Below are 21,948 nucleotides of genomic sequence, written 5' to 3'. Positions count from 1 at the left end.
AACCTCTAGCGTCGAGCAATCCCGTATCCGGGAGCGTAATCATAGCCTCAAGCTCATTAGCATAACGCAACATTAACTATTCATGAAAATCGCAAATGAAATGAAAGAAATATATTCACTCACAAGCTTAGCCTTTTGTTAACAACACTGTCATCTCAGATTTTCAAAATATGCTTTTCAACCATCGCTACACAAGCATTTGTGTAAGAGGTATAGATAGCTAGCATAGCATTAGCTTAGCATTCAGCAGGCAACATTTTCACAAAAACAAGAAAAGCATTCAAATAAAATCATTTACCTTTGAAGAACTTCGGATGTTTTCAATGAGGAGACTCTGTTAGATAGCAAATGTTAAGTTTTTCCAAAAAGATTATTTGTGTAGGAGAAATCGCTCCGTTTTGTTCATCACGTTTGGCTAAGAAATAAAACCGAAAATTCAGTCATTACAACGCCAAACTTTTTTCCAAATTAACTCCATAATATTGACAAAACATGGCAAACGTTGTTTAGAATCAATCCTCAAGGTGTTTTTCACATATCTATTCGATGATAAATAATTCGTGGCAGTTGCCTTTCTCCTCTGAACCGAATGGAAAAGTGGACGCAGCTGGAGATTGCGCAATCATTTCGACGGAGGACACCAAGCGGACACCTGGTAAATGTAGTCTCTTATGGTCAATCTTCCAATGATATGCCTACAAATACGTCACAATGCTGCAGACACCTTGGGGAAATGACAGAAAGTGTAGGCTCATTCCTGGCGCATTCACAGCCATGTAAGGAGACATTGGAACACAGCGCCTTCAGAATCTGGGCCATTTCCTGTTTGAAATTTCATCTTGGTTTCGCCTGTAGCATAAGTTCTGTGGCACTCACAGATAATATCTTTGCAGTTTTGGAAACGTCAGAGTGTTTTCTTTCCAAAGCTGTCAATTATATGCATAGTCGAGCATCTTTTCATGACAAAATATCTTGTTTAAAACGGGAATGTTTTTTTATCCAAAAATTAAAAGAGCGCCCCCTATATCGAATAAGTTAATAGTTGTGTCCCACTGGAGAAAATCACTTACTGCTTGAGGTATGAGTTAGACATTTTACAGAATTTGGCAACCTTTTATTGACTATATGGAGAATCTCACATCATATTGATTGCATCTCTATGTAATCCTTGCGTAATGTTTCACACTTAATGTATAATATGTAGTTTACGGCAGGTGACCATATGATCTAATGTCTCTTTTTATTTTGACTTTTTATTTTATTGTATATTTGTGTGTTTAAAAAAATATTATTTTTATTTTTTATGTACACACGTCTGTTGTCTTGTAAGGTTATTGTCATTTTGTTATATTGTCGAATATCTTTGCATTTTTGTTTTAATTGGAGAAAAAAAATGAATCTTAACATTTCTCTCCACCTTATGGCAAAATGGGTAGAATTGCATTAAATTGTTAAAGAATTGCAAAATCTTCTCCGCCCCCATGGCAAAATGGGTAGAATTGCAAAAAACTACTCTTAAACAATATATATATGTTTTTATCTCCGCTGGCAAGAGGGGGGGGTAGCCAAAATGTTTTGATCGTAATTTTAGGGTGGGGGGGAGGGGAGTGTGCACATGTGGGTCCACAGACCCAGACCACTGTGGGTCCACAGACCCAGACCACTGTGGGTCCACAGACCCAGACCACTGCGGCCCCTCATGATGAGTAGAGATGTTTTGTGGCCTGTACATTCTAGCTCTGAGGTCAAATCAGTAGCATCAGCAAGGCTGTGTCCCTATGTAGCCCCCTGGTGGTGTGGATCTGCTAGTGTCGGGCTGTGGGATGAAGTCATGACAGGTGACCCTTTTAAAAGACGCTATGGGCAGGAGATAGCCTAGCGGGTAGGAGCGTTGGGCCAGTAACCAAAAGGTTGCTGGATCAAATCCCCAAGTTGACAAGGTAAACTTCTATTGTTCTTTCCCTGAACAAGGCAGTTAACCTACTCTTCCCCAGTAGGCTGTCATTTTAAATAAGATTATGTTCTTAATTAACTGACTTGCCTAGTTAAATACAAATAAATAAATAAACACCGTTCCCCGGTAGGCCGTCATTGTAAATAAGACTTTGTTCTTAATTAACTGACTTGCCTAGTTAAATGAAGGTTAAATAAAACCACTGATCCCCAGGCACCGATGACCTGGATGTCAATTAAAACAGCCCCCCACACCTCTGATTCAGAGGGGTTGGCTTAAATGCGGAAGACACATTTCAGTTGAATTCATTCAGTTGTACAACTGACTAGGTCTCCCCCTTTCCGTTTCTGTTGTACAACTGACTAGGTCTCCCCCTTTCCGTTTCTGTTGGACAACTGACTAGGTCTCCCCCTTTCCGGTTCTGTTGTACAACTGACTAGGTCTCCCCCTTTCCGTTTCTGTTGTACAACTGACTAGGTCTCCCCCTTTCCGTTTCTGTTGTACAACTGACTTGGTCTCCCCCTTTCCGTTTCTGTTGTACAACTGACTTGGTCTCCCCCTTTCCGTTTCTGTTGTACAACTGACTAGGTCTCCCCCTTTCCGGTTCTGTTGTACAACTGACTAGGTCTCCCCCTTTCCGTTTCTGTTGTACAACTGACTAGGTCTCCCCCTTTCCGTTTCTGTTGTACAACTGACTAGGTCTCCCCCTTTCCGTTTCTGTTGTACAACTGACTTGGTCTCCCCCTTTCCGTTTCTGTTGTACAACTGACTAGGTCTCCCCCTTTCCGGTTCTGTTGTACAACTGACTAGGTCTCCCCCTTTCTGTTTCTGTTGTACAACTGACTAGGTCTCCCCCTTTCCGTTTCTGTTGTACAACTGACTTGGTCTTCCCCTTTCCGTTTCTGTTGTACAACTGACTAGGTCTCCCCCTTTCCGTTTCTGTTGTACAACTGACTAGGTCTCCCCCTTTCCGTTTCTGTTGTACAACTGACTAGGTCTCCCCCTTTCCGTTTCTGTTGTACAACTGACTAGGTCTCCCCCTTTCCGTTTCTGTTGTACAACTGACTAGGTCTCCCCCTTTCCGGTTCTGTTGTACAACTGACTAGGTCTCCCCCTTTCCAAGTGAAGAAGCCTCGTTCCTAATTCTCTGACCCACACACACTGAAGCTTTGTAAAAAATACCTAGAGCAAAAGACATAAGATTTGCCATTAATCTGGTTTAAGCACTAGCAGGATGGTATGTTGCAAGTCGCGTGTTGAATATAAATTGATCTCCTCACCCCGTCTTGAGTCTCCTACAAAACACCCAGGCTTGTAGCGACTCTTTGAATTTGCCCGTCAATCAGCTCTGTACACGCAAGGCCAACGATCATGAAAGCGACCGTCAGCTTTTGTTCTGGCAAATATCCTGCTATCACCTAATAGAATCCCCGGCAGTCAATAAAATAGATGAATAATGCATGACTGGCAAGCGACGGAGTTGACATTGCATGTAAATCATGCCTCAAGCCTCTCAGAGCGGGTCTCTTCTTGTCTTGGCTCCCTCATTTCAATATGATTTGGTTTATGATATTTACTTATGTATGAATGGTGTTCAGCGGGGGAAATGTGTTTTTCAGTGGGACTGTAATGGGATTACTTTCTACCCTCTGTGGCTTTGGGAAGTCCTACTTCCCGTGCTGGAGTGTGGCGTTACCGGCGGGGGCGGCAATAGGACCTCGGGGCTTCTGTGCCCCTGAACTCTCCCAGCTCACACTGTACCTTTTTATTACATACGGTCGTCTGTATCCTCCATGCTTCCCCATCGCTGTCGCCGCGTCCTTGACATTCTCATTTTCTGAGCATCGTTTCTGCTCTATCAGAGTAGAGGACATGACCTCCTCGCCTTTCCTCAGTTAGTGGCTCACTGTAGGCAACACAGCCCTGAGTAAGTTCACCTGATGACCTGTACTTGTAGTAATCCCCAATAGATGCGTGAATAGGCTTGGTGTAGATGGACTGTAGCTGCTCAGACAGACATGATCATCTCCATCTGCTTGTTATGGGCGGCCGCTGGGTTGCCTACTGCTTTATGCTAGTTAGAAGTTGGCCCAGCCTCATTGTACACTGATTACAGCACTATTGCTCACTCCGCCCAACCTGATTGATTTCTAGTTTGCAAGACCTCCGTTCTCGATCCAATTTTAGGTTAATCGCTGCACTCTCCCTGCCGGCGCTCTTTAAAAATGATTTTTTAAGAGGCCCTGAAAATTGACACAGCGTACAAATATATAGATGTTAGGCAGCAGTTTTCCTCTGCGTCTGGTAGAAGGCCCGTCAGACGCCACCTATCAATGTTAATGGGCTGTGATTTTCGCTCGTTCTTTTGTGCAACGTCAGTATTAACAAGATTAACGACGAGTCCCCGCCTTTTGCTAGCTCGCCGTTTCTGCACGCCAGATTTATAACCCTCTTATTAAATGGGTTTCGAGCGTGCGTGGAAACGCCGTCGTGGCGTAACGCTCTGCTGCGGTGTTGGTGGGCAGGCACAAATCATTTGTCATCGGAACACAAAACAAAATGGCTCCCTCACCTCGAGAGCTTTGGCTCGGAGAAGAGACTCATAAATGCTCATGTTATTGTACGTCCTATTAACACTGTCAGAATGAAACACATTGGAGGTCATTGATGGTTTTGCAACAATTTTTTACATTTTACAAACTCTTTGAATGAACTTGGTCCCTGATTTAAAATTTACAGTCACTTATGTCTCTATTACAGTTGGCCAGTACCAATCAGCCACAAACTTTATTTTTTATACCTTTATTTAACCAGGCAAGTCAGTTAAGAACAAATTCTTATTTTCAATGACGGCCTAGAAACAGTGGGTTAACTGCCTGTTCAGTGGCAGAACGACAGATTAGTACCTTGTCAGCTCGGGGGTTTGAACTTGCAACCTTCCGGTTACTAGTCCAACTCTCTTACCACTAGGCTACCCTGCCGCCCCAGGGTATCCTATGCTTGATTCTTACCAGAGTTCTGTGGCTGTATCTGTTATCGGATTGGCTGATTTTCACTGCTGCTAGAATGATCTATGAAGACTTGGAGTGACCTCACTGCCATGTTAGTTGTGAAAACAGACAGACATGCTGTTCTCTGCCACTGGAGCTGAGGAGAACTCTTTACAGTCTGTCTGTTTAGTCTCCACATCCCAGACATGGCATCCACTGTCCTTACCCTGCACTCAGTTACCAATGACACATACAGGGCTGTCCTCCATACCCCAACCTTGCAGGAAGAACATTCATAACCTCTGATGTGTGCATTTTACGTAGGTTGCGAGCTTTGTGATCCGCTAATCCAAAGACCGGGACACCGTCGTCTCGGTGCTCTGGTGAAAAGCAAATCAAAATAAGGTATGCGGGAGTAGTTCCATCTTAGGGCCTTGTGGGTTTCCATTACGAGACGGAGGAAAACAAACACTTTCATGGATGACTCATTCAGGAGGCCATTCCAAGGCTGGGTCTTTTCACATTGAGTGTTGTTTTACGGCTGGTCTTATACCGCTGTCAGCTCAGAGTCGTCTAAAGCTGGCTTGTCCTCACAGCTTCTCCGTAGATCAACAGATGTTATCTGTTTGCATAAAGAAAGCACCCATCTACTACCCCGATAGGGGCTCTCAAATGAAACGGAATGTTTTCTTCACCCCTCCACCCCCAAAAGCTCTTTCCAAATGCACCACAGTGCTGATTGTGCCCCAGCCAAAGAGGGAGGTTCAGCCTGCTTTCTCCCTGAGTGCTAACACCTGGGTCTGCTGCACAATAGTTTGCATTCACCGTGCAGCGCAGCCAAGCAGGCAGGCGAGCGGGCGGACGGGAGAGAGAGAGAGAGAGAAGTATTACTAAAGTAGTTTTTTGGGTTATCTGTACTTTACTATTTATATTTTTGACAACTTATACTTTTACTTCACTACATTCCTAAAGAAAATATGTGCTTTTTACTCCTATACATTTTCCCTGACACCCAAAAGTACTTCTTACATTTAGATTACTCAGACAGGATAGCAATATGGTTAAATTCGCACACCATCAATATAATGTGTTGTCATCCCTACTGCCTCTGGGGAAATGTAAGGTGAGACTCAGGGGATGGATGGATGGGAGGGGGTGCTAGGCATGCTTTTATCTGGGGGGGCTATGCAGGGAGGGGGCATGGTTTTCTGGTGGGGAGGGAGGATGCGGGCGAGGGAATGGGGACTGAGGAGGTTGGGTGGAATGGGTTGGGCAGGGTCTTGTTTGTTTTCCTTGCATACAGAACATTACTAAACTGTTGAAGCTGTTTGTCTTTGTTGCATTTTTCTGCTAGTTTTAGAAATATGTCACGCAAATATTCTAACTGAATGTATGAATGAACAGGATTTGAATGTAATACCTGTACCTTTAAGCCCCTTCTGGAAAAATGACAAACTAAAGAAAAAGTTGGTCCCAAAAAAATGAAAGCGAGAGGGTGAGTCATTAAAAAAAAGGTTGAGTGTGAACGACTCACTCCTGCCCATTTAATAATGAATGTTTTGTTATGGCTGTTACGATTCCCCTCTGGTCCTGTTTAGACAGTGTGACCCGGGCCGGCCAACCAATGCCCAGTGCAGCACCGGATATTCCACTTCCGTTTCTAGAGACCGACGGCTCTATCAAAAATGAGAGAGATGAGCTCAGCACGTGTGTGTTACCTCTCCCAGCTTCAGATGCAGAGGCACAGCGCTGGAGTCACAACTCATATTCAAAGTGTTGTTCTCATATTGAACCTGGGCTCGCTGGGAGCCTGGACCGAGGACACATATAGGAACCTGGGCTCGCTGGGAGCCTGGACAGAGGACAGATATAGGAGCCTGGACAGAGGACAGATATAGGAGCCTGGACAGAGGACAGATATAGGAGCCTGGACAGAGGACAGATATAGGAGCCTGGACAGAGGACAGATATAGGAGCCTGGACAGAGGACAGATATAGGAGCCTGGACAGAGGACAGATATAGGAGCCTGGACAGAGGACAGATATAGGAGCCTGGGCAGAGGACAGATATAGGAGCCTGGACAGAGGACAGATATAGGAGCCTGGACAGAGGACAGATATAGGAGCCTGGACAGAGGACAGATATAGGAGCCTGGGCTCGCTGGGAGCCTGGACAGAGGACACACATAGGAACCTGGGCTCGCTGGGAGCCTGGACAGAGGACACACATAGGAACCTGGGCTCGCTGGGAGCCTGGACAGAGGACAGATATAGGAACCTGGGCTATAGTCCTAGGTTCCTCTCCCATGGAGACCCATGGGATGGCGCCCTATTGGCCCAGTGTCGTACGGGTTAGGGGAGGGTTTGTCCGGCACGAATGTCCTTGTCCCATTGGGCACTAGCGGCTCCTGTGGCGGGCCGGGCGCAGTGCACGCTGACGCGGTCGCCAGGTGTAAGGTGTTTCCTCTGACACATTGGCGTGGCTGGCTTCCGGGTTAAGTGGGCATTGTGTCAAGAAGCAGTATGGCTCTCGACCTTCGCCACTCCCGAGTCCGTATGGGAGTTGCAGCGATGAGACAAGACTGTAACTACCAATTGGATTCCATGAAATTGGGGGGTAATAAAAAAAGGAATATTCCGCTAGAGTGTGGAAGAAAGTCTCTTGCCTTCGGGGAGGGGCTTACTTGGTTCTTGACCTATGCTCCTCTCCTCAGTCTACTCAAATCCTCACCACCTGATGACCCAGCTGTATATCCATGTTATGTAGCCACCTGACGACCCAGCTGTATATCCATGTTATGTAGCCACCTGACGACCCAGCTGTATATCCATGTTATGTAGCCACCTGTCGACCCAGCTGTACATCCACGTTATGTGGCCACCTGACGATCCAGCTGTATATCCATGTTATGTAGCCACCTGACGACCCAGCTGTACATCCATGTTATGTAGCCACCTGACGACCCAGCTGTACATCCACGTTATGTGGCCACCTGACGACCCAGCTGTATATCCATGTTATGTAGCCACCTGACGACCCAGCTGTACATCCCCGTTATGTAGCCACCTGACGACCCAGCTGTACATCCACGTTATGTGGCCACCTGACGACCCAGCTGTATATCCATGTTATGTAGCCACCTGTTGACCGAGCTGTACATCCATGTTATGTGGCCACCTGACGACCCAGCTGTACATCCATGTTATGTGGCCACCTGACGACCCAGCTGTACATCCGTATGTTATGTAGCCACCTGACAACCCAGCTGTACATCCGTATGTTATGTAGCCACCTGACAACCCAGCTGTACATCCACGTTATGTAGCCACCTGACGACCCAGCTGTACATCCGTATGTTATGTAGCCACCTGGCGACCCAGCTGTACATCCATGTTATGTAGCCACCTGACGACCCAGCTGTACATCCACGTTATGTAGCCACCTGACGACCCAGCTGTACATCCACGTTATGTAGCCACCTGACGACCCAGCTGTACATCCACGTTATGTAGCCACCTGACGACCCAGCTGTACATCCACGTTATGTAGCCACCTGACGACCCAGCTGTACATCCATGTTATGTAGCCACCTGACGACCCAGCTGTACATCCACGTTATGTAGCCACCTGACGACCCAGCTGTACATCCATGTTATGTAGCCACCTGACGACCCAGCTGTACATCCGTATGTTATGTAGCCACCTGACGACCCTGCTGTACATCCACGTTATGTAGCCACCTGACGACCCAGCTGTACATCCATGTTATGTAGCCACCTGACGACCCAGCTATCCATCCTTGCAGCCAGACATGCTTCATCAGTACATCAACACTTCCAAGCACGCCAGTGACGCGGCTCTCTCTGCCAGGTGAAAATGACAAAAGCACCATATCTCTAGCTTTCATTAGCCAACACAAAAGCACAAGCCCAATTAGCGCCATATCAACTGGTACCTGCGACATCTCACCTAGCACTCAATACCGTTCTCCGATAGCGTGTCTGGCGTCCTCGTGGCGGCAGCGAACGGATGCTAAGTGACAGTGTAAATTTGGAGCTAATTAAAAAGCCCTTTGTAGGTGAGGACTGTGTAATGCATGTTTAATTATGCCCAGGCTCCTGCCTCTTCCACTGAAGAGTCCCTGTTACCACGGGGATGTGGCATATCTCACGGTCACAACAGGTTGGAATGCAGCAGAGGGAGGAATTAGCCACGACAATGGAGCTGGGCCATATTGCTTCCCGTGTTACTGATTCAACCCTTTCAATCGACTCACAATCTTTCCTCATTGACTGAAAGGTGAGCGTGGTGACGTCTTAAACTGTAGTCATTTTAAGATCTCATTGTTGTAAAGCGTGGAGAGACTGTAACTATGTGACTCTCCTACGTAGCCTTCTGGATGTAGTGAAAAGGTATTGACGTCTTCAAGACCTGCACCTCACTGTGTCACAATGCCCCTGTCAATGAGAGAAGACGCCCTGGTGGAGCGAAGGCCTTCAATGGAGCCCAGCGACTCTTCTAAAAGGACCACAGGAATCCTTTGATCTGTTCAATTCCACAGTGTCTTTTGAATGGCCCCAACTCCTACACCTACTGAAAGAACATGAACAACATTTTGAAGGCCCTGAGAAGAAGGGAGAGAAGCCACTGTTGAAAGAGAAGCCAGCTAGAGCAAGGTGTTTGTGGCCTGTTTCATAAAGCGGTCTCGGGACCTGGGGAGAAGACAAAATAGTCCTTTATGAGTTACTGTTATGATGTTCTGTCTGTTTTTCCATGAAGAGGTCGGAGGTCCTGACTGCTGCTACTGTTCCCCTCTTATACAAAATCTGTGTTTGGGTCTGGACTGCTGTGTGGACCCCCGTCCTATAGGCTGCAGTTGACTGCACCACCAGCCAACCAACCAGCCATTCACCTCTGGGAACGTCTCAGCGAATAGCACTCACACTCTGAACAAGAGGCTGTTGTCACACTGGGACCAACATAATATTCACTTACTGCAGTGTGTGTTGTTATTTCACAAGTGTTCATTCAAAACTTTCTGCTGGGGCAGTTCCACTAATCTTATCAACATATATGAATGGGTTCAATCATGCCTTTGGCCTCACCAACAATCATGCCTTTGGCCTCACCAACAATCATGCCTTTGGCCTCACCATTGTCAATCCAGGCGATGTGAAGATCATTGGATTTGTGCTCTGAACAAGCCACATCTTTCCCTCAGTCAGCAGTGTGATGTCATCCAGACAGCAGGTAGAGGCCCAGTCCAACAAACAGCTCTGTTACACAGCAGATGGCCTAGGGTGCTATAAGCAGCCAATCAGGTGGCACAGGGTGCTGTAGGCAGCCAATCAGGTGGCACAGGGTGCTGTAGGCAGCCATTCCAGGCAGGGCAAAGTGGTGGGGAGGGAGAGGGAGTGAAAAAGAGAGCAGGAAGGGTGCACGCTGCGGTGGAAATCCCACCTAGTCAGGAGTTTAAATCAAATCGATGGCCGGCAGACAGTGGGTTCTGCAGTGTGCATTTCTGCGATATCTGCCTCCCCTCTGTTTCCTGGTACCGCCAAGGGCTATTTTCTCTACTATCACTCTCTCCCTACTGTACCGCTCTCTCCCTACTGTACCACACACACACACACACACACACACACACACACACACACACACACACACACACACACACACACACACACACATTATCTCACTAGTGCTCTCCTTCATAACCTATTGATTTCTTCCTCTACATCACAAGTTAAATCAACACTGTTGACGGAGGCCTGCTACCCTCCTGGAATATTGAGCAGTTGAAAGGACAAGCTCTTTAAGATGGAGGTCACTGGGTTTGTTGGAAGATGAGATGCTGCTTTAGGTTGGGAAAAGGGGTGATTTTGGATCCACATGTAACCAAATCTCCCAGGTCTGAGGGAATTCATTGATGCTTCCACCAAGTATTGGGTTCTTCATACCATTCAGTTGTCGGAGAGCCAATGAGAACCTCATCTCTGTTGCCATCTTAGTGTGAATGTCTTGGTGTTGGGTCATCAACAGTGTAATAGCGTGAGGGTCACCGATCATGCTCTTGAATTACAATCACACATTTTAGCTGAGCACAAGAACTGAAGTAATCATGCATCTACAGTGCCTTCAGAACGTATTCACACACAATTATCCAGAATGTGAATGTGGAATGTTTGTTTATATTTTTTTCAAAGCTGAAATGTCTCGAGTCAAAGTATTCAACCACTTTATGGCAAACCTAAAAACGTTCAGGAATAAAACTGTGCTGAACAAATCAGATAACATATTGCATGGACTCATTCAGTGTTGAATAATAGTGGTTAACATGTTTTTTGAATGACTACACCTTCTCTGTACCCCACACATACAACTATCTGTTTGGTCCCTCAACTGAGTAGTGAATTTCAAGCACATATTCAACCACAAAGTCTAGGGACGTTTTTCAAAGCCTCGCAAAGAAGGGCACCAATTGGTAGATGTGTTTTAGGTTATCGTCCTGCTGAAAGGTGAATTTACACAAGTTGCTTACCAAGACAACATTGAATGTTCATGAGTGGTCTGGTTACAGTTTTTATTTCAATCGGCTTTAAAATCTATGGCAAGACTTGAAAATGGCTGCCTAGCAAAGAGCAACAATCTATTTGACAGAACTTGACATCTTTTTGAAATGAACAATTGGCAAAGGTTGCACAATCCAGGTGTGGAAAGCTCTTAGAGACTTACCCAAAAAGACTCACAGCTTTATCCGCTGCCGAATGTGATTCTACAAAGTATTGATTCTGGGTTGTGAATATTTATGTAAACTAGATATTTCTGTATTTCATTTTCAATAAATGTGCAAAAATGTCTAAACATGTTTTCACTTAGTCATTATGGGGTATTGGGTGTAGATGAGTATTTAATCCATGTTGAATTCAGGCTGTAAACCAATCAGATGTGTAATAAATCAAGGGGTGTGTCTGCTTTGTGAAGGCTCTGTATTACGTTGGTATGAAAAGGACTCTCATACAGAGCTGGAATATATTGTAGCAGCTTGTGAATCACACGTGAAGCGAGGACGCCAGCTCGTGAATCACACGTGAAGCGAGGACGCCAGCTCGTGAATCACACGTGAAGCGAGGACGCCAGCTCGTGAATCACACGTGAAGCGAGGACGCCAGCTCGTGAATCACACGTGAAGCGAGGACGCCAGCTCGTGAATCACACGTGAAGCGAGGACGCCAGCTCGTGAATCACACGTGAAGCGAGGACGCCAGCTCGTGAATCACACGTGAAGCGAGGACGCCAGCTCGTGAATCACACGTGAATCGTGAATCACACGTGAAGCGAGGACCCCAGCTCGTGAATCACACGTGAAGCGAGGACCCCAGCTCGTGAATCACACGTGAAGCGAGGACCCCAGCTCGTGAATCACACGTGAATCACCCAGCTCGTGAATCACACGTGAAGCGAGGACGCCAGCTCGTGAATCACACGTGAAGCGAGGACGCCAGCTCGTGAATCACACGTGAAGCGAGGACGCCAGCTCGTGAATCACACGTGAAGCGAGGACGCCAGCTCGTGAACGATCATCATGCTGCTCAGCCGTTCATCACTAACACTCTGAGGAAGTGTCGAATCTCTGCCGAATTACCTCCTGAAATCTACAAGTGAATTCTAATTTTCCCACCTCTCTGTTGTTTTGTCTGGCAGTGAGGGGAAGTTGGAGTTGGTGGGAGGAGGCAGTCTGTTGATCTACAACCTGACTGAGGAGGATGCAGGCGTCTACAGCTGTATGGCAGACATCACTAACAACACTATCGAGGCCAAGGCAGAGCTCACTGTACAAGGTACTGCACTGATGAAGTCAAACACATCACTTTTCATGGAGTACTAGCCTGGAAAAAGTCTTATCTGATAGGGTGTTTCACACACTTAAACAATCAGTCACATACCGTTATCAGTTAGTAAATGGTTTAGATCCAAATGAGTCTTTTGAGAGTCAAATGTTCATAGCCACCTACGATCTCTCTCTAATTTAGCACCCGAACACCCAGAGTTAAACTTTCTCCAGGACACATACTATTGTAGCTCTTGATATGGTATCATCAATACACTGTAGATAGACACCAAACCATTGCATGCATTACATGTGCATTCCATGTAGCATTGTATCAAAACCACCCATCAGAATAGCCTGTTGCAGTACAATGTAGATAGTAAGTAGCCTACAGAGGTAGGTCAAAAAAACTGAGTCCGAGTGAAATCAACCGCCCTGTTTATTTTCTTCTCCTGTTCTCTCTCTGTGTTGATGTGACTAGGAAGTGTTAATGTCATATATATCGTTCCCAAAGTGTTCCAGAAATATAATGGGGACACACTTATTAATTTCTTATCTTCCTCCACAACATCCTGTGTGGCTCAGTTGGTAGAGCATGTCGCTTGCCAGGGTTGTGGGTTGGATTCCCACGGGGGACCAGTAAGTAACTCACTACTGGAAGTCACTCTGGATGAGAGCTCCTGCTAAAATGGCTCAATTGTGTTGACATGTTGTGCAGAAGCACCGGTAAAGTGTGACATTAATTGGCTCTCCTGACAATTGGACAAAATAAACGCTCAATTGGCTGCCTCAGGAAAAGGGGTTTTATTTTATTTTGAAGGACATGGATACAAATGTGTAGGGCACCATTGATGGACATTTCTATAATAAAAAGTCTCTGTTTCGAAAGACCTAAAGCCTTTTCACCCAAATGAATGTGAGTTCGGCTTTGTGGCAAGTTTCTGTACATATTTGTTTCTGAGAAATAAACCAAATGCTGTGATGTGACCCAATGGAAGACTGTCATGATTAGTGTGGTTTTTCGCTGCAGAATGATTGAGGGGCCCTACAGGCAGCTGTTGCTTGTCTGTTGAATTGAATTGAACAGTTTGAGGACTGCGGTTGGCTGCTTTGCTTAAGGGGATTGTGCGGACACACACACACATACTATGAATCAAAACACGAAGGATGTATTCTCCACTCTCCACACCAACCCATAGTTTGGTTTGATGTCCAAGTTGTGAACCTAGAACTTTGAAAAAAGTTTTCAAGTGTTGTTGCTTTGCTGTTTACTCAAAATCTATTCTGAATCAGTGGAGTTGCTTGTCACACATTTTTAAAGATGGCTAGAACTCCTGAAACAGCAGTCCCATGGCTTTAGTTTGACATGGCAGATACTGTACAGTCCGTCTCACCTAGTCTCACTACGCCTCACTTCATTCCATTCCCATGGACCAATGGGGACAGGCACGCGGTCACACGCGCACAGGTCACACACACACACACATAGTCACACACACACACAAGCGAGTGTGTGTAATGGCTCCAGGGGCCCTCTCTGCCAGGGTAGAGGGACCAGGCTGTGTGGCTGCGCTGCAATGTCTCCTCCTTTATTGGAGCTGGCAAGACAGTAAATGAGGCCAGAGGCCACAGCAGGTTTTAATTACAGGGCCTGTGCCATTGTTGCACTGCGGAGGCCTGGGTTGAGGGTTCTTGGTTTTAAATGGTCCTTTCTCCAGGACTGAAATGTGTATGTGTGTGTGTTTGAGTTCCTTAATGCATTTCTATATGTTAGGTAACATGTGTGTGAGAGATTCTGGGTGGTGGAAATGTGTGCCTGCAGTTTTCTTTCCATGTTCTCTTCATAGGCAGGACAAGCCTGGGTCCAGTGAAAGTTGAATAGCCTGCCTGTACAGAGGGAATATTTATTTATATATTTATATTTGAGCTAGGAGCTAGCTCAGTGGGGTGTGAAATGTTTCCACTAATGTAGAATTGAGATGGGAAACTTGAAGATGAGACTTGATGTTTTGTCCACCCACAGTCCAGAATAGTGGCTGTAAATGGCCCTCTAGAGCTGAGGCAGTGGGAGTCTGATAAGAATCTCTGGGTGTTTGAACTGTGACATATTGCCTTCCTGATCTCTCCCAGTCGGTCGCCCCAACGTCATCAACCTGCCATTTTCAGGAAGTAAAAGAAACGTTCCATGAGATATTTTGGGCACGGACACGTAATGGGGAAGGAAACATCCCTTTTCACTGCTTTATGGGATTTGGGGATTTGCCCATCTTTTTGGTATCGTGAACGAGAGTGTGGATGGAGGGGACCATGAGTGTCTGCCCATGTAGATGCTCATACTGTGCCTGTGTGTGTGTTGTCATGTGAGATGGTCTGTTAGACAGAAAGCCTCTCTCCATGTTCCAGTCTGTTTGTTCTGTGTGTGACAGCGAGGCCCCACTAGGGCTCTGTGGCGTGAACTCGGCACTCGCCAGTGTGTGACGAGTGTTATTCACTCGCCAGTGTGTGATGCGTGTTATTCAGTTTGGCCAGTTTGAATCGTGATTGGACGGTTGTCTCTGCTAACCAATGGCGAGCTTCTAAAAAGCTAGAATAGCTCTTATCTGGGTGACTAAGAAGGTAGAGCCACAGAGGCTTCCCCATTTCAAGTAGATTGAATGTCAAGAAAATAATTGGACCACATTTATCAGGAATTCTTCAAGTTGCACCTTTATGCAACGGAAAACGCTACATGGCTCCAAGACATCTCCTCTACTGTACCTCTGGCTCAGTTAGAACTGTAGTGTTTAAACTGTCTATTTCAATGCACTCTACTAAGTGGTCCCCCAGCAGATACATTTAATTGCTTGTTGCCATGTTAAAGATGTATATTAAACTTGAACATGGACCATAATTGATTTAGCCATGGGAAGCCTGCATAGTTTGTTTCTTCCCTGTTTGCTCTCTTCACAGCAACCAAAGCTAATTCCCCTATTAACCCTGGTGGTTTAGCACAATTCATCACTTAATTAACAAAAACTTATGTCTAGAAGTGACTGTATTAAGGGGATAGTTTCAGGATGTTGTTAACGAGTCAATGTATCTACAGAGTCAGATGAACTTGCGGACACCATTTTTATGTTTCTGCGTGCAGTTGGGAGTTTGCTAGTGTTAGCGCAATTACTTACCTGTAGACATCCAGTTCATGTGCTAACGCTAGTTAGCATTGGCTCGAGAAACTACAGTTGAAGTCTACATACACTTTGGTTGGAGTCATTAAAACTTGTTTTTCAACCACTCCACAAATGTCTTGTTAACAAACTATAGTTTTGGCAAGTTGGTTAGGACATCTACTTTGTGCATGACACAAGTCATTTTGACAACAATTGTTTACAGACAGATTATTTCACTTATAATTCACTGTATCACAATTCCAGTGGGTCAGACGTTTACATACACTAAGTTGACTGTGCCTTTAAACAGCTTGGAAAATTCCAGAAAATGATATCATGGCTTTAGAAGCTTAGAGCTTAGCTTAGAGGCTAATTGACGTCATTTACGGTGTACCTGCGGATGTGATTTCAATGCCTACCTTTAAACTCAGTGCCTCTTTGCTTGACATCATGGGAAAATCAAAAGAAATCAGCCAAGACATCAGAAAAAAAATTGTAGACCTCCACAAATCTGGTTCATCCTTGAGAGCAATTTCCAAACACCTGAAGGTACCACATTCGTCTGTACAAACAATAGTACGCAACTATGAACACCATGGTTCCACTCAGCCATCATACCGCTCAGGAAGGAGACATGTTCTGTCTCCTAGACATGAATGTACTTTGGTGCGAGAAGTACAAATCATTCCCAGAACAACAGCAAAGGACCTTGTGAAGATGCTGGAGGAAACGGGTACAAAAAATATAGACACGGCTCAAAAAACTCTTAAACAACACAATGTAACTCCAAGTCAATCACACTTCTGTGAAATCAAACTGTCCACTTAGGAAGCAACACTGATTGACAATAAATTTCACATGCTGTTGTGCAAATGGAATAGACAACAGATGGTAATTATAGGCAATTAGCAAAACACCCCCAATAAAGGAGTGGTTCTGCAGGTGTTGACCACAGACCACTTCTCAGTTCCTATGCTTCCTGGCTGATGTTTTGGTCACTTGAATGCTGGCGGTGCTTTCACTCTAGTGGTAGCATGGAGCATGGAGGCACTACCAGGAGACAGGCCAGTACATCAGGAGACGTGGAGGAGGCCGTAGGAGGGCAACAACCCAGCATTTGCCAGAGAACACCAAGATTGGCAAATTCGCCACTGGCGCCCTGTGCTCTTCACAGATGAAAGCAGGTTCACACTGAGCACATGTGACAGACGTGACAGAGTCTGGAGACGCCGTGGAGAACTTTCTGCTGCCTGCAACGTCCTCCAGCATGACCGGTTTGGCGGTGGGTCAGTCATGGTGTGGGGTGGCATTTCTTTGGGGGGCCGCACAGCCCTCCATGTGCTCGCCAGAGGTAGCCTGACTGCCATTAGGTACCGAGATGAGATCCTCAGACCCCTTGTGAGACCATATGCTGGTGCGGTTGGCCCTGGGTTCCTCCTAATGCAAGACAATGCTAGACCTTATGTGGCTGGAGTGTGTCAGCAGTTCCTGCAAGAGGAAGGCATTGATGCTATGGACTGGCCCGTCCGTTCCCCAGACCTGAATCCAATTGAGCACATCTGGGACATCATGTCTTGCTCCATCCACCAACGCCACGTTGCACCACAGACTGTCCAGGAGTTGGCAGATGCTTTAGTCCAGATCTTGGAGGAGATCCCACAGGAGACCATCCGCCACCTCATCAGGAGCATGCCCAGGCGTTGTAGGGAGGTCATACAGGCACGTGGAGGCCACACACACTACTGAGCCTCATTTTTACTTGTTTTAAGGACATTACATCAAAGTTGGATCAGCCTGTAGTGTGGTTTTCCACTTTCATTTTGAGTGTGACTCCAAATCCAGACCTGCATGGGTTGATTCATTTTATTTCCATTGATAATTTTTGTGTTTTTGTTGTCAGCACATTCAACTATGTAAAGAAAAAAGTATTTAATAAGAATATTTCTTTCATTCAGATCTAGGATGTTATTTTAGTGTTCCCTTTATTTTTTAGAGCAGTGCATATATCGATATATCCTATATCGATATAACCTGAAAGGCAACCCAGCAAGGAAGAAGCCACTGCTCCAAAACCGCTATAAAAAAGCCAGACTAGGGTTTGCAAATGTACATGGGGACAAAGATCGTACTTTTTGGAGAAATGTCCTCTGGTCTGATGAAACAAAAATAGAACTGTTTGGCCATAATGACTATCATTATGTTTGGCGAAAAAAGGGGGAGGCTTGCAAGCCGTAGAACACCATCCCAACTGTGATGCATGGGGAGGTGACAGCATCATGTTGTGGAGGTGCTTTGCTACAGGAGGGACCAGTGCCCTTCACAAAATAGATGGCATCATGAGGTAGGAAAAGTATCTGGATATATTGAAGCAACATCAAGACATCAGTCAGGAAGTTAAAGCTTGGTCGCAAATGGGTCTTCCAAATGGACAATGACCCCAAGCATACTTCTAAAGTTGTGGCAAAATTGCTTAAGGACAACAAAGTCAAGGTATTGGAGTGGCCATCACAAAGCCCTGACCTCAATCATATAAAAAATTAGTGGGCAAAACTGAAAAAACTTGTGTGAGCAAGGAGGCCTACAAACCTGACTCAGTTACACCAGCTCTGTCAGGAAGAATGGGCCAAAATTCACCCAACTTATTGTGGGAAGCTTGTGGAAGGCTACCCAAAACGTTTGACCCAAGGTAAACAATTTGAAGGCAATGCTACCAAATACAAATGGAATGTATGTATACTTCTGACCCACTGGGAATGTGATGAATGAAATAAATCATTCTCTCTACTATTCTGACATTTCACTTTCTTAAAATAAAGTGGTGATCCTAACTGACAGGGAATTTTTACTATGATTAAATGTCATGAATTGTGAAAAACTGAGTTTAAACATATTTGGCTAAGGTGTATGTAAACTTCTGACTTCAACTGTACCTCTCACTTCCTTCATACTGGACACAGATACATAAAGATGGCATCCAGGAGAACTTCATCTGACTGGGAAAGTAGATAAAGGACCTTATTTCCAAAATCCTAAAGTATCTCTTTAAAAGAACAGCTCTTGGCCTACATGGTTGGAGGAGGGATAGTATTACTGTGTCTCCTAAGAAACAAAGAAAACGATCAGTCTCAATGACTTATGTTTATAATGGCTTGTATGGAAAGCAGTACCACACTTGGAAGGAACTATAGGAAACATGTACATTATGATAGCTAGCTGTTATTAAACAACATAAGTATGAAATGATTTTGACTAGAGCAGTGAGGTAGCAAGATCTGATGAATTGATGTGAAAAGTAAAGTCATATACTTTATAGCTCAAAGACAAAACATTGACTCAGATGTGAGACGTCAGGGTCATGGACTATATCAAGTTGTAATGGTGAATATATACACAGACATGGTGTAAATATTACAGCCCCCCAAACCCCCCAGAGTGCAGATAGGGTTGAGTCAATTGACGAGGTACAGGGCCCCGTTCCAATACCTAGATAAATAAGTCTGTCCCTGCTGTAACACAGTTTAATGGAAACAGGAGGAGAAGGGTTCCATTACAGACACCAACCGTTAGATGTCAGATCATTGATTACTTTGAGGAATAAAGGTTGGCAGGAATGATATTGTCAGAGTATTAGAACAGGGGCCTTGGCTTCTGTTTTGTAGGAGTCTGGTCTTTTGACTTGTAACTGTTTGAAGGAAATACCAACTAACTACTTTCAGAATCATAGCCGTCCAATCTTTTGTCATTTCTACCAGCTTCCAGCTTTAGTTTGAGCCATGTTGTTCTTGGACCATCCTAAAAGGCGGTGGGTGTTAGACGTCCCAGGACTGATCTCTCTGTGGTTATTACCCAGAATGCATTCCTTGCTGCTGCTGTATGTTGGTCCAGCCGCTGGGAAAACAATGTTCAAGCATCTGACCACCGCCGCCTTATTCTTCCCTCACTGTTTGTTTTGGTCGGGATTTAGACTAAAGCTGTTATCGTGAAAAGAACAGGAGAGGTAATTAGCTCAAGCCCATGCTCCGTTCCCCCCTCCGGGTAGAGTACAAACCTCACTAGCCAGGCTGGAGGTTTTTTTGTTGTCATAAAGCTAAATATGGCTCGGGGCTAAGCTAATCAAAACAGGACCATCGGACTCTCCCAAAACATTTGTTTGGTGTGTAAAACCCTCTAATCCAGATAAGTAAAGAAGAGCGATGGGTCCTCAGTCAAGAATATGTTGTGTAATGTAGCTATGCAATCCAAGTTAAACGGTCTTTTGTCTTTGTGCCTGCCTTGTATCATAGTCAGAATTATAATGGCTTGAGTGCTAACTATGCTTACTGTAGATGCCCTTGTAGTGAGGGTGCGTTCAGGATTGCCATGTTTTGAGCGTCGATGTTACGAATCCCTTTTGGCCCGACAGTCTAGGGGGGATGGTAATGAGACTCGTAACATAACTCATGCAAATTATTATTGTGACAAAGGAAAAGTGTGAACGAAATAAGCACGACAACTGAAATCTACCGTCAAACTCTAGGTTTATTTATAAACACACGGTAATGGGGGGAGCAGGAAAAGGGGCTGAGCTGGACCCAAGGAAAGAAACAATAAGTATTCAAAAACACCCCTAAGCTAGACTAGCCTACTTTAACAACAGCTAACTAACTAACCAAAAATACAGTGGGTGGTCCGCCCAGTTCTAACTAGTGTATTTAACAAAGTTCACCTACGGGTAGTGTATGCCCATGGGCGACTTGTCTTGGTTTCCCCCTTTTCCCACCAGCAACAAAAACACAAACACCATAACCAAAAACAATACTCACAGGTGATGACAAAGTGCTATGAGGTGCTTAAACAAAAGAGAGGTTACGACTCAAAGCGAGAGTGAAACACAGAGACCTACAGACATGGCATTTACAGAGAGATTGAGCTGAGCTGGGCTGAGCTGGGCTCCAGAACAAACAAATGATGGGGTTTTTAAACCATGGGGAAGGAACTGTGATAGGTCAGGAAATATGAGGAGGTGTGTCTTCTGATTGATGATTGATTGTTGACTGATTGGGGAGTGATGATTTTCACCTGTGAGGGGAGAAGGAGAGAAAAGAAACACACACACAGGATACACACACACACACAGGATAACTGTATCCGTAACAGTCGACCTAAATGCTTTGGTGTTGACCAGCATACAAGGCCAAATCCTTTAAAGCTCGAATCCTTAGTTTCTATAGACATTTTTGGACTTATAAATGAATGATGTATGTCCATTGATTCTTGAAGAATGTAACTTCTAAATGACAAATTAGCTTAGTTAAACAGTCGAACCCCAATAAAACCGTACATAAAAGCTTGTTTTTTACTCCTATGTTTGTAAACAATGTAAACAAACACTGTAGCCTCCACTTGGTTAAAACTATCGTTTTGGTATCATAGATGGTCAGTCCTTTCATCCATAGCTCTATAATCTGAGTGGTTACATTTGTTATTTGAGAGTGGTTATGCTTTATTGTTTCATTGAAGGATTCTAGCTTTAACAGTTTAAAACATTGTATTCCACCTGTAGATCACCATGTCTCGATTTGAGGCTGTTGTAGGACCCCAATACACTACCACTGGTTCAGGTTAACACAGGTTCACAAAACTATCATCATCCTGAACGCAGCTCTGTTCAAAGCACAGTATGTTGCTAAACTCTCTCCTTCACATAGTCCTCCAAAAAGCCTATTGGGAAGCCATAGAGGGCTTTGTGTTACAAACTGACAGTAAAGATGTATGACCTTCCACTGTCCTCCTAAATAACTAAACTGCAGTCCAACCCAGGAAGGGAAAGCAATAAAGCTTCTACTACTATTACTAATCTAGCTGCTGAAGAAAATAATTTGAGCCCCCTGTGAGAATTGGCCCAGCAGTTTCTCTGACTGCCTGGCAGAATGGATGGAGAGAGAGAGAGAGAGAGGCTCTTGGTTCACTTTGATGCTACATCCATTTACTGTGGCGTCTGGAGAGCACGGGGTTTTCTCTCTGGCGAGCCTGTTTCTATACGA

General features: G+C 45.0%; 1 protein-coding gene across 1 annotated transcript in view; it reads left to right on the top strand.

The window, feature by feature from the left end:
* The window catches only part of neo1a (neogenin 1a), a 237,197-nt gene that overhangs the window by 127,864 nt on the left and 87,385 nt on the right, over positions 1-21,948 (top strand). The window contains 1 exon segment of the mRNA XM_064988713.1: positions 12,650-12,786. Within this exon segment, the coding sequence (XP_064844785.1) occupies positions 12,650-12,786 (137 nt within the window).

The sequence above is a fragment of the Oncorhynchus masou genome, chromosome 2, assembly GCF_036934945.1.
Source record: "Oncorhynchus masou masou isolate Uvic2021 chromosome 2, UVic_Omas_1.1, whole genome shotgun sequence".
In the NCBI taxonomy this organism is placed as follows: Eukaryota; Metazoa; Chordata; class Actinopteri; order Salmoniformes; family Salmonidae; genus Oncorhynchus; species Oncorhynchus masou.
Note: the sequence above shows the minus strand (reverse complement) of the source record. Positions and strands in the feature narration are given on the sequence as shown.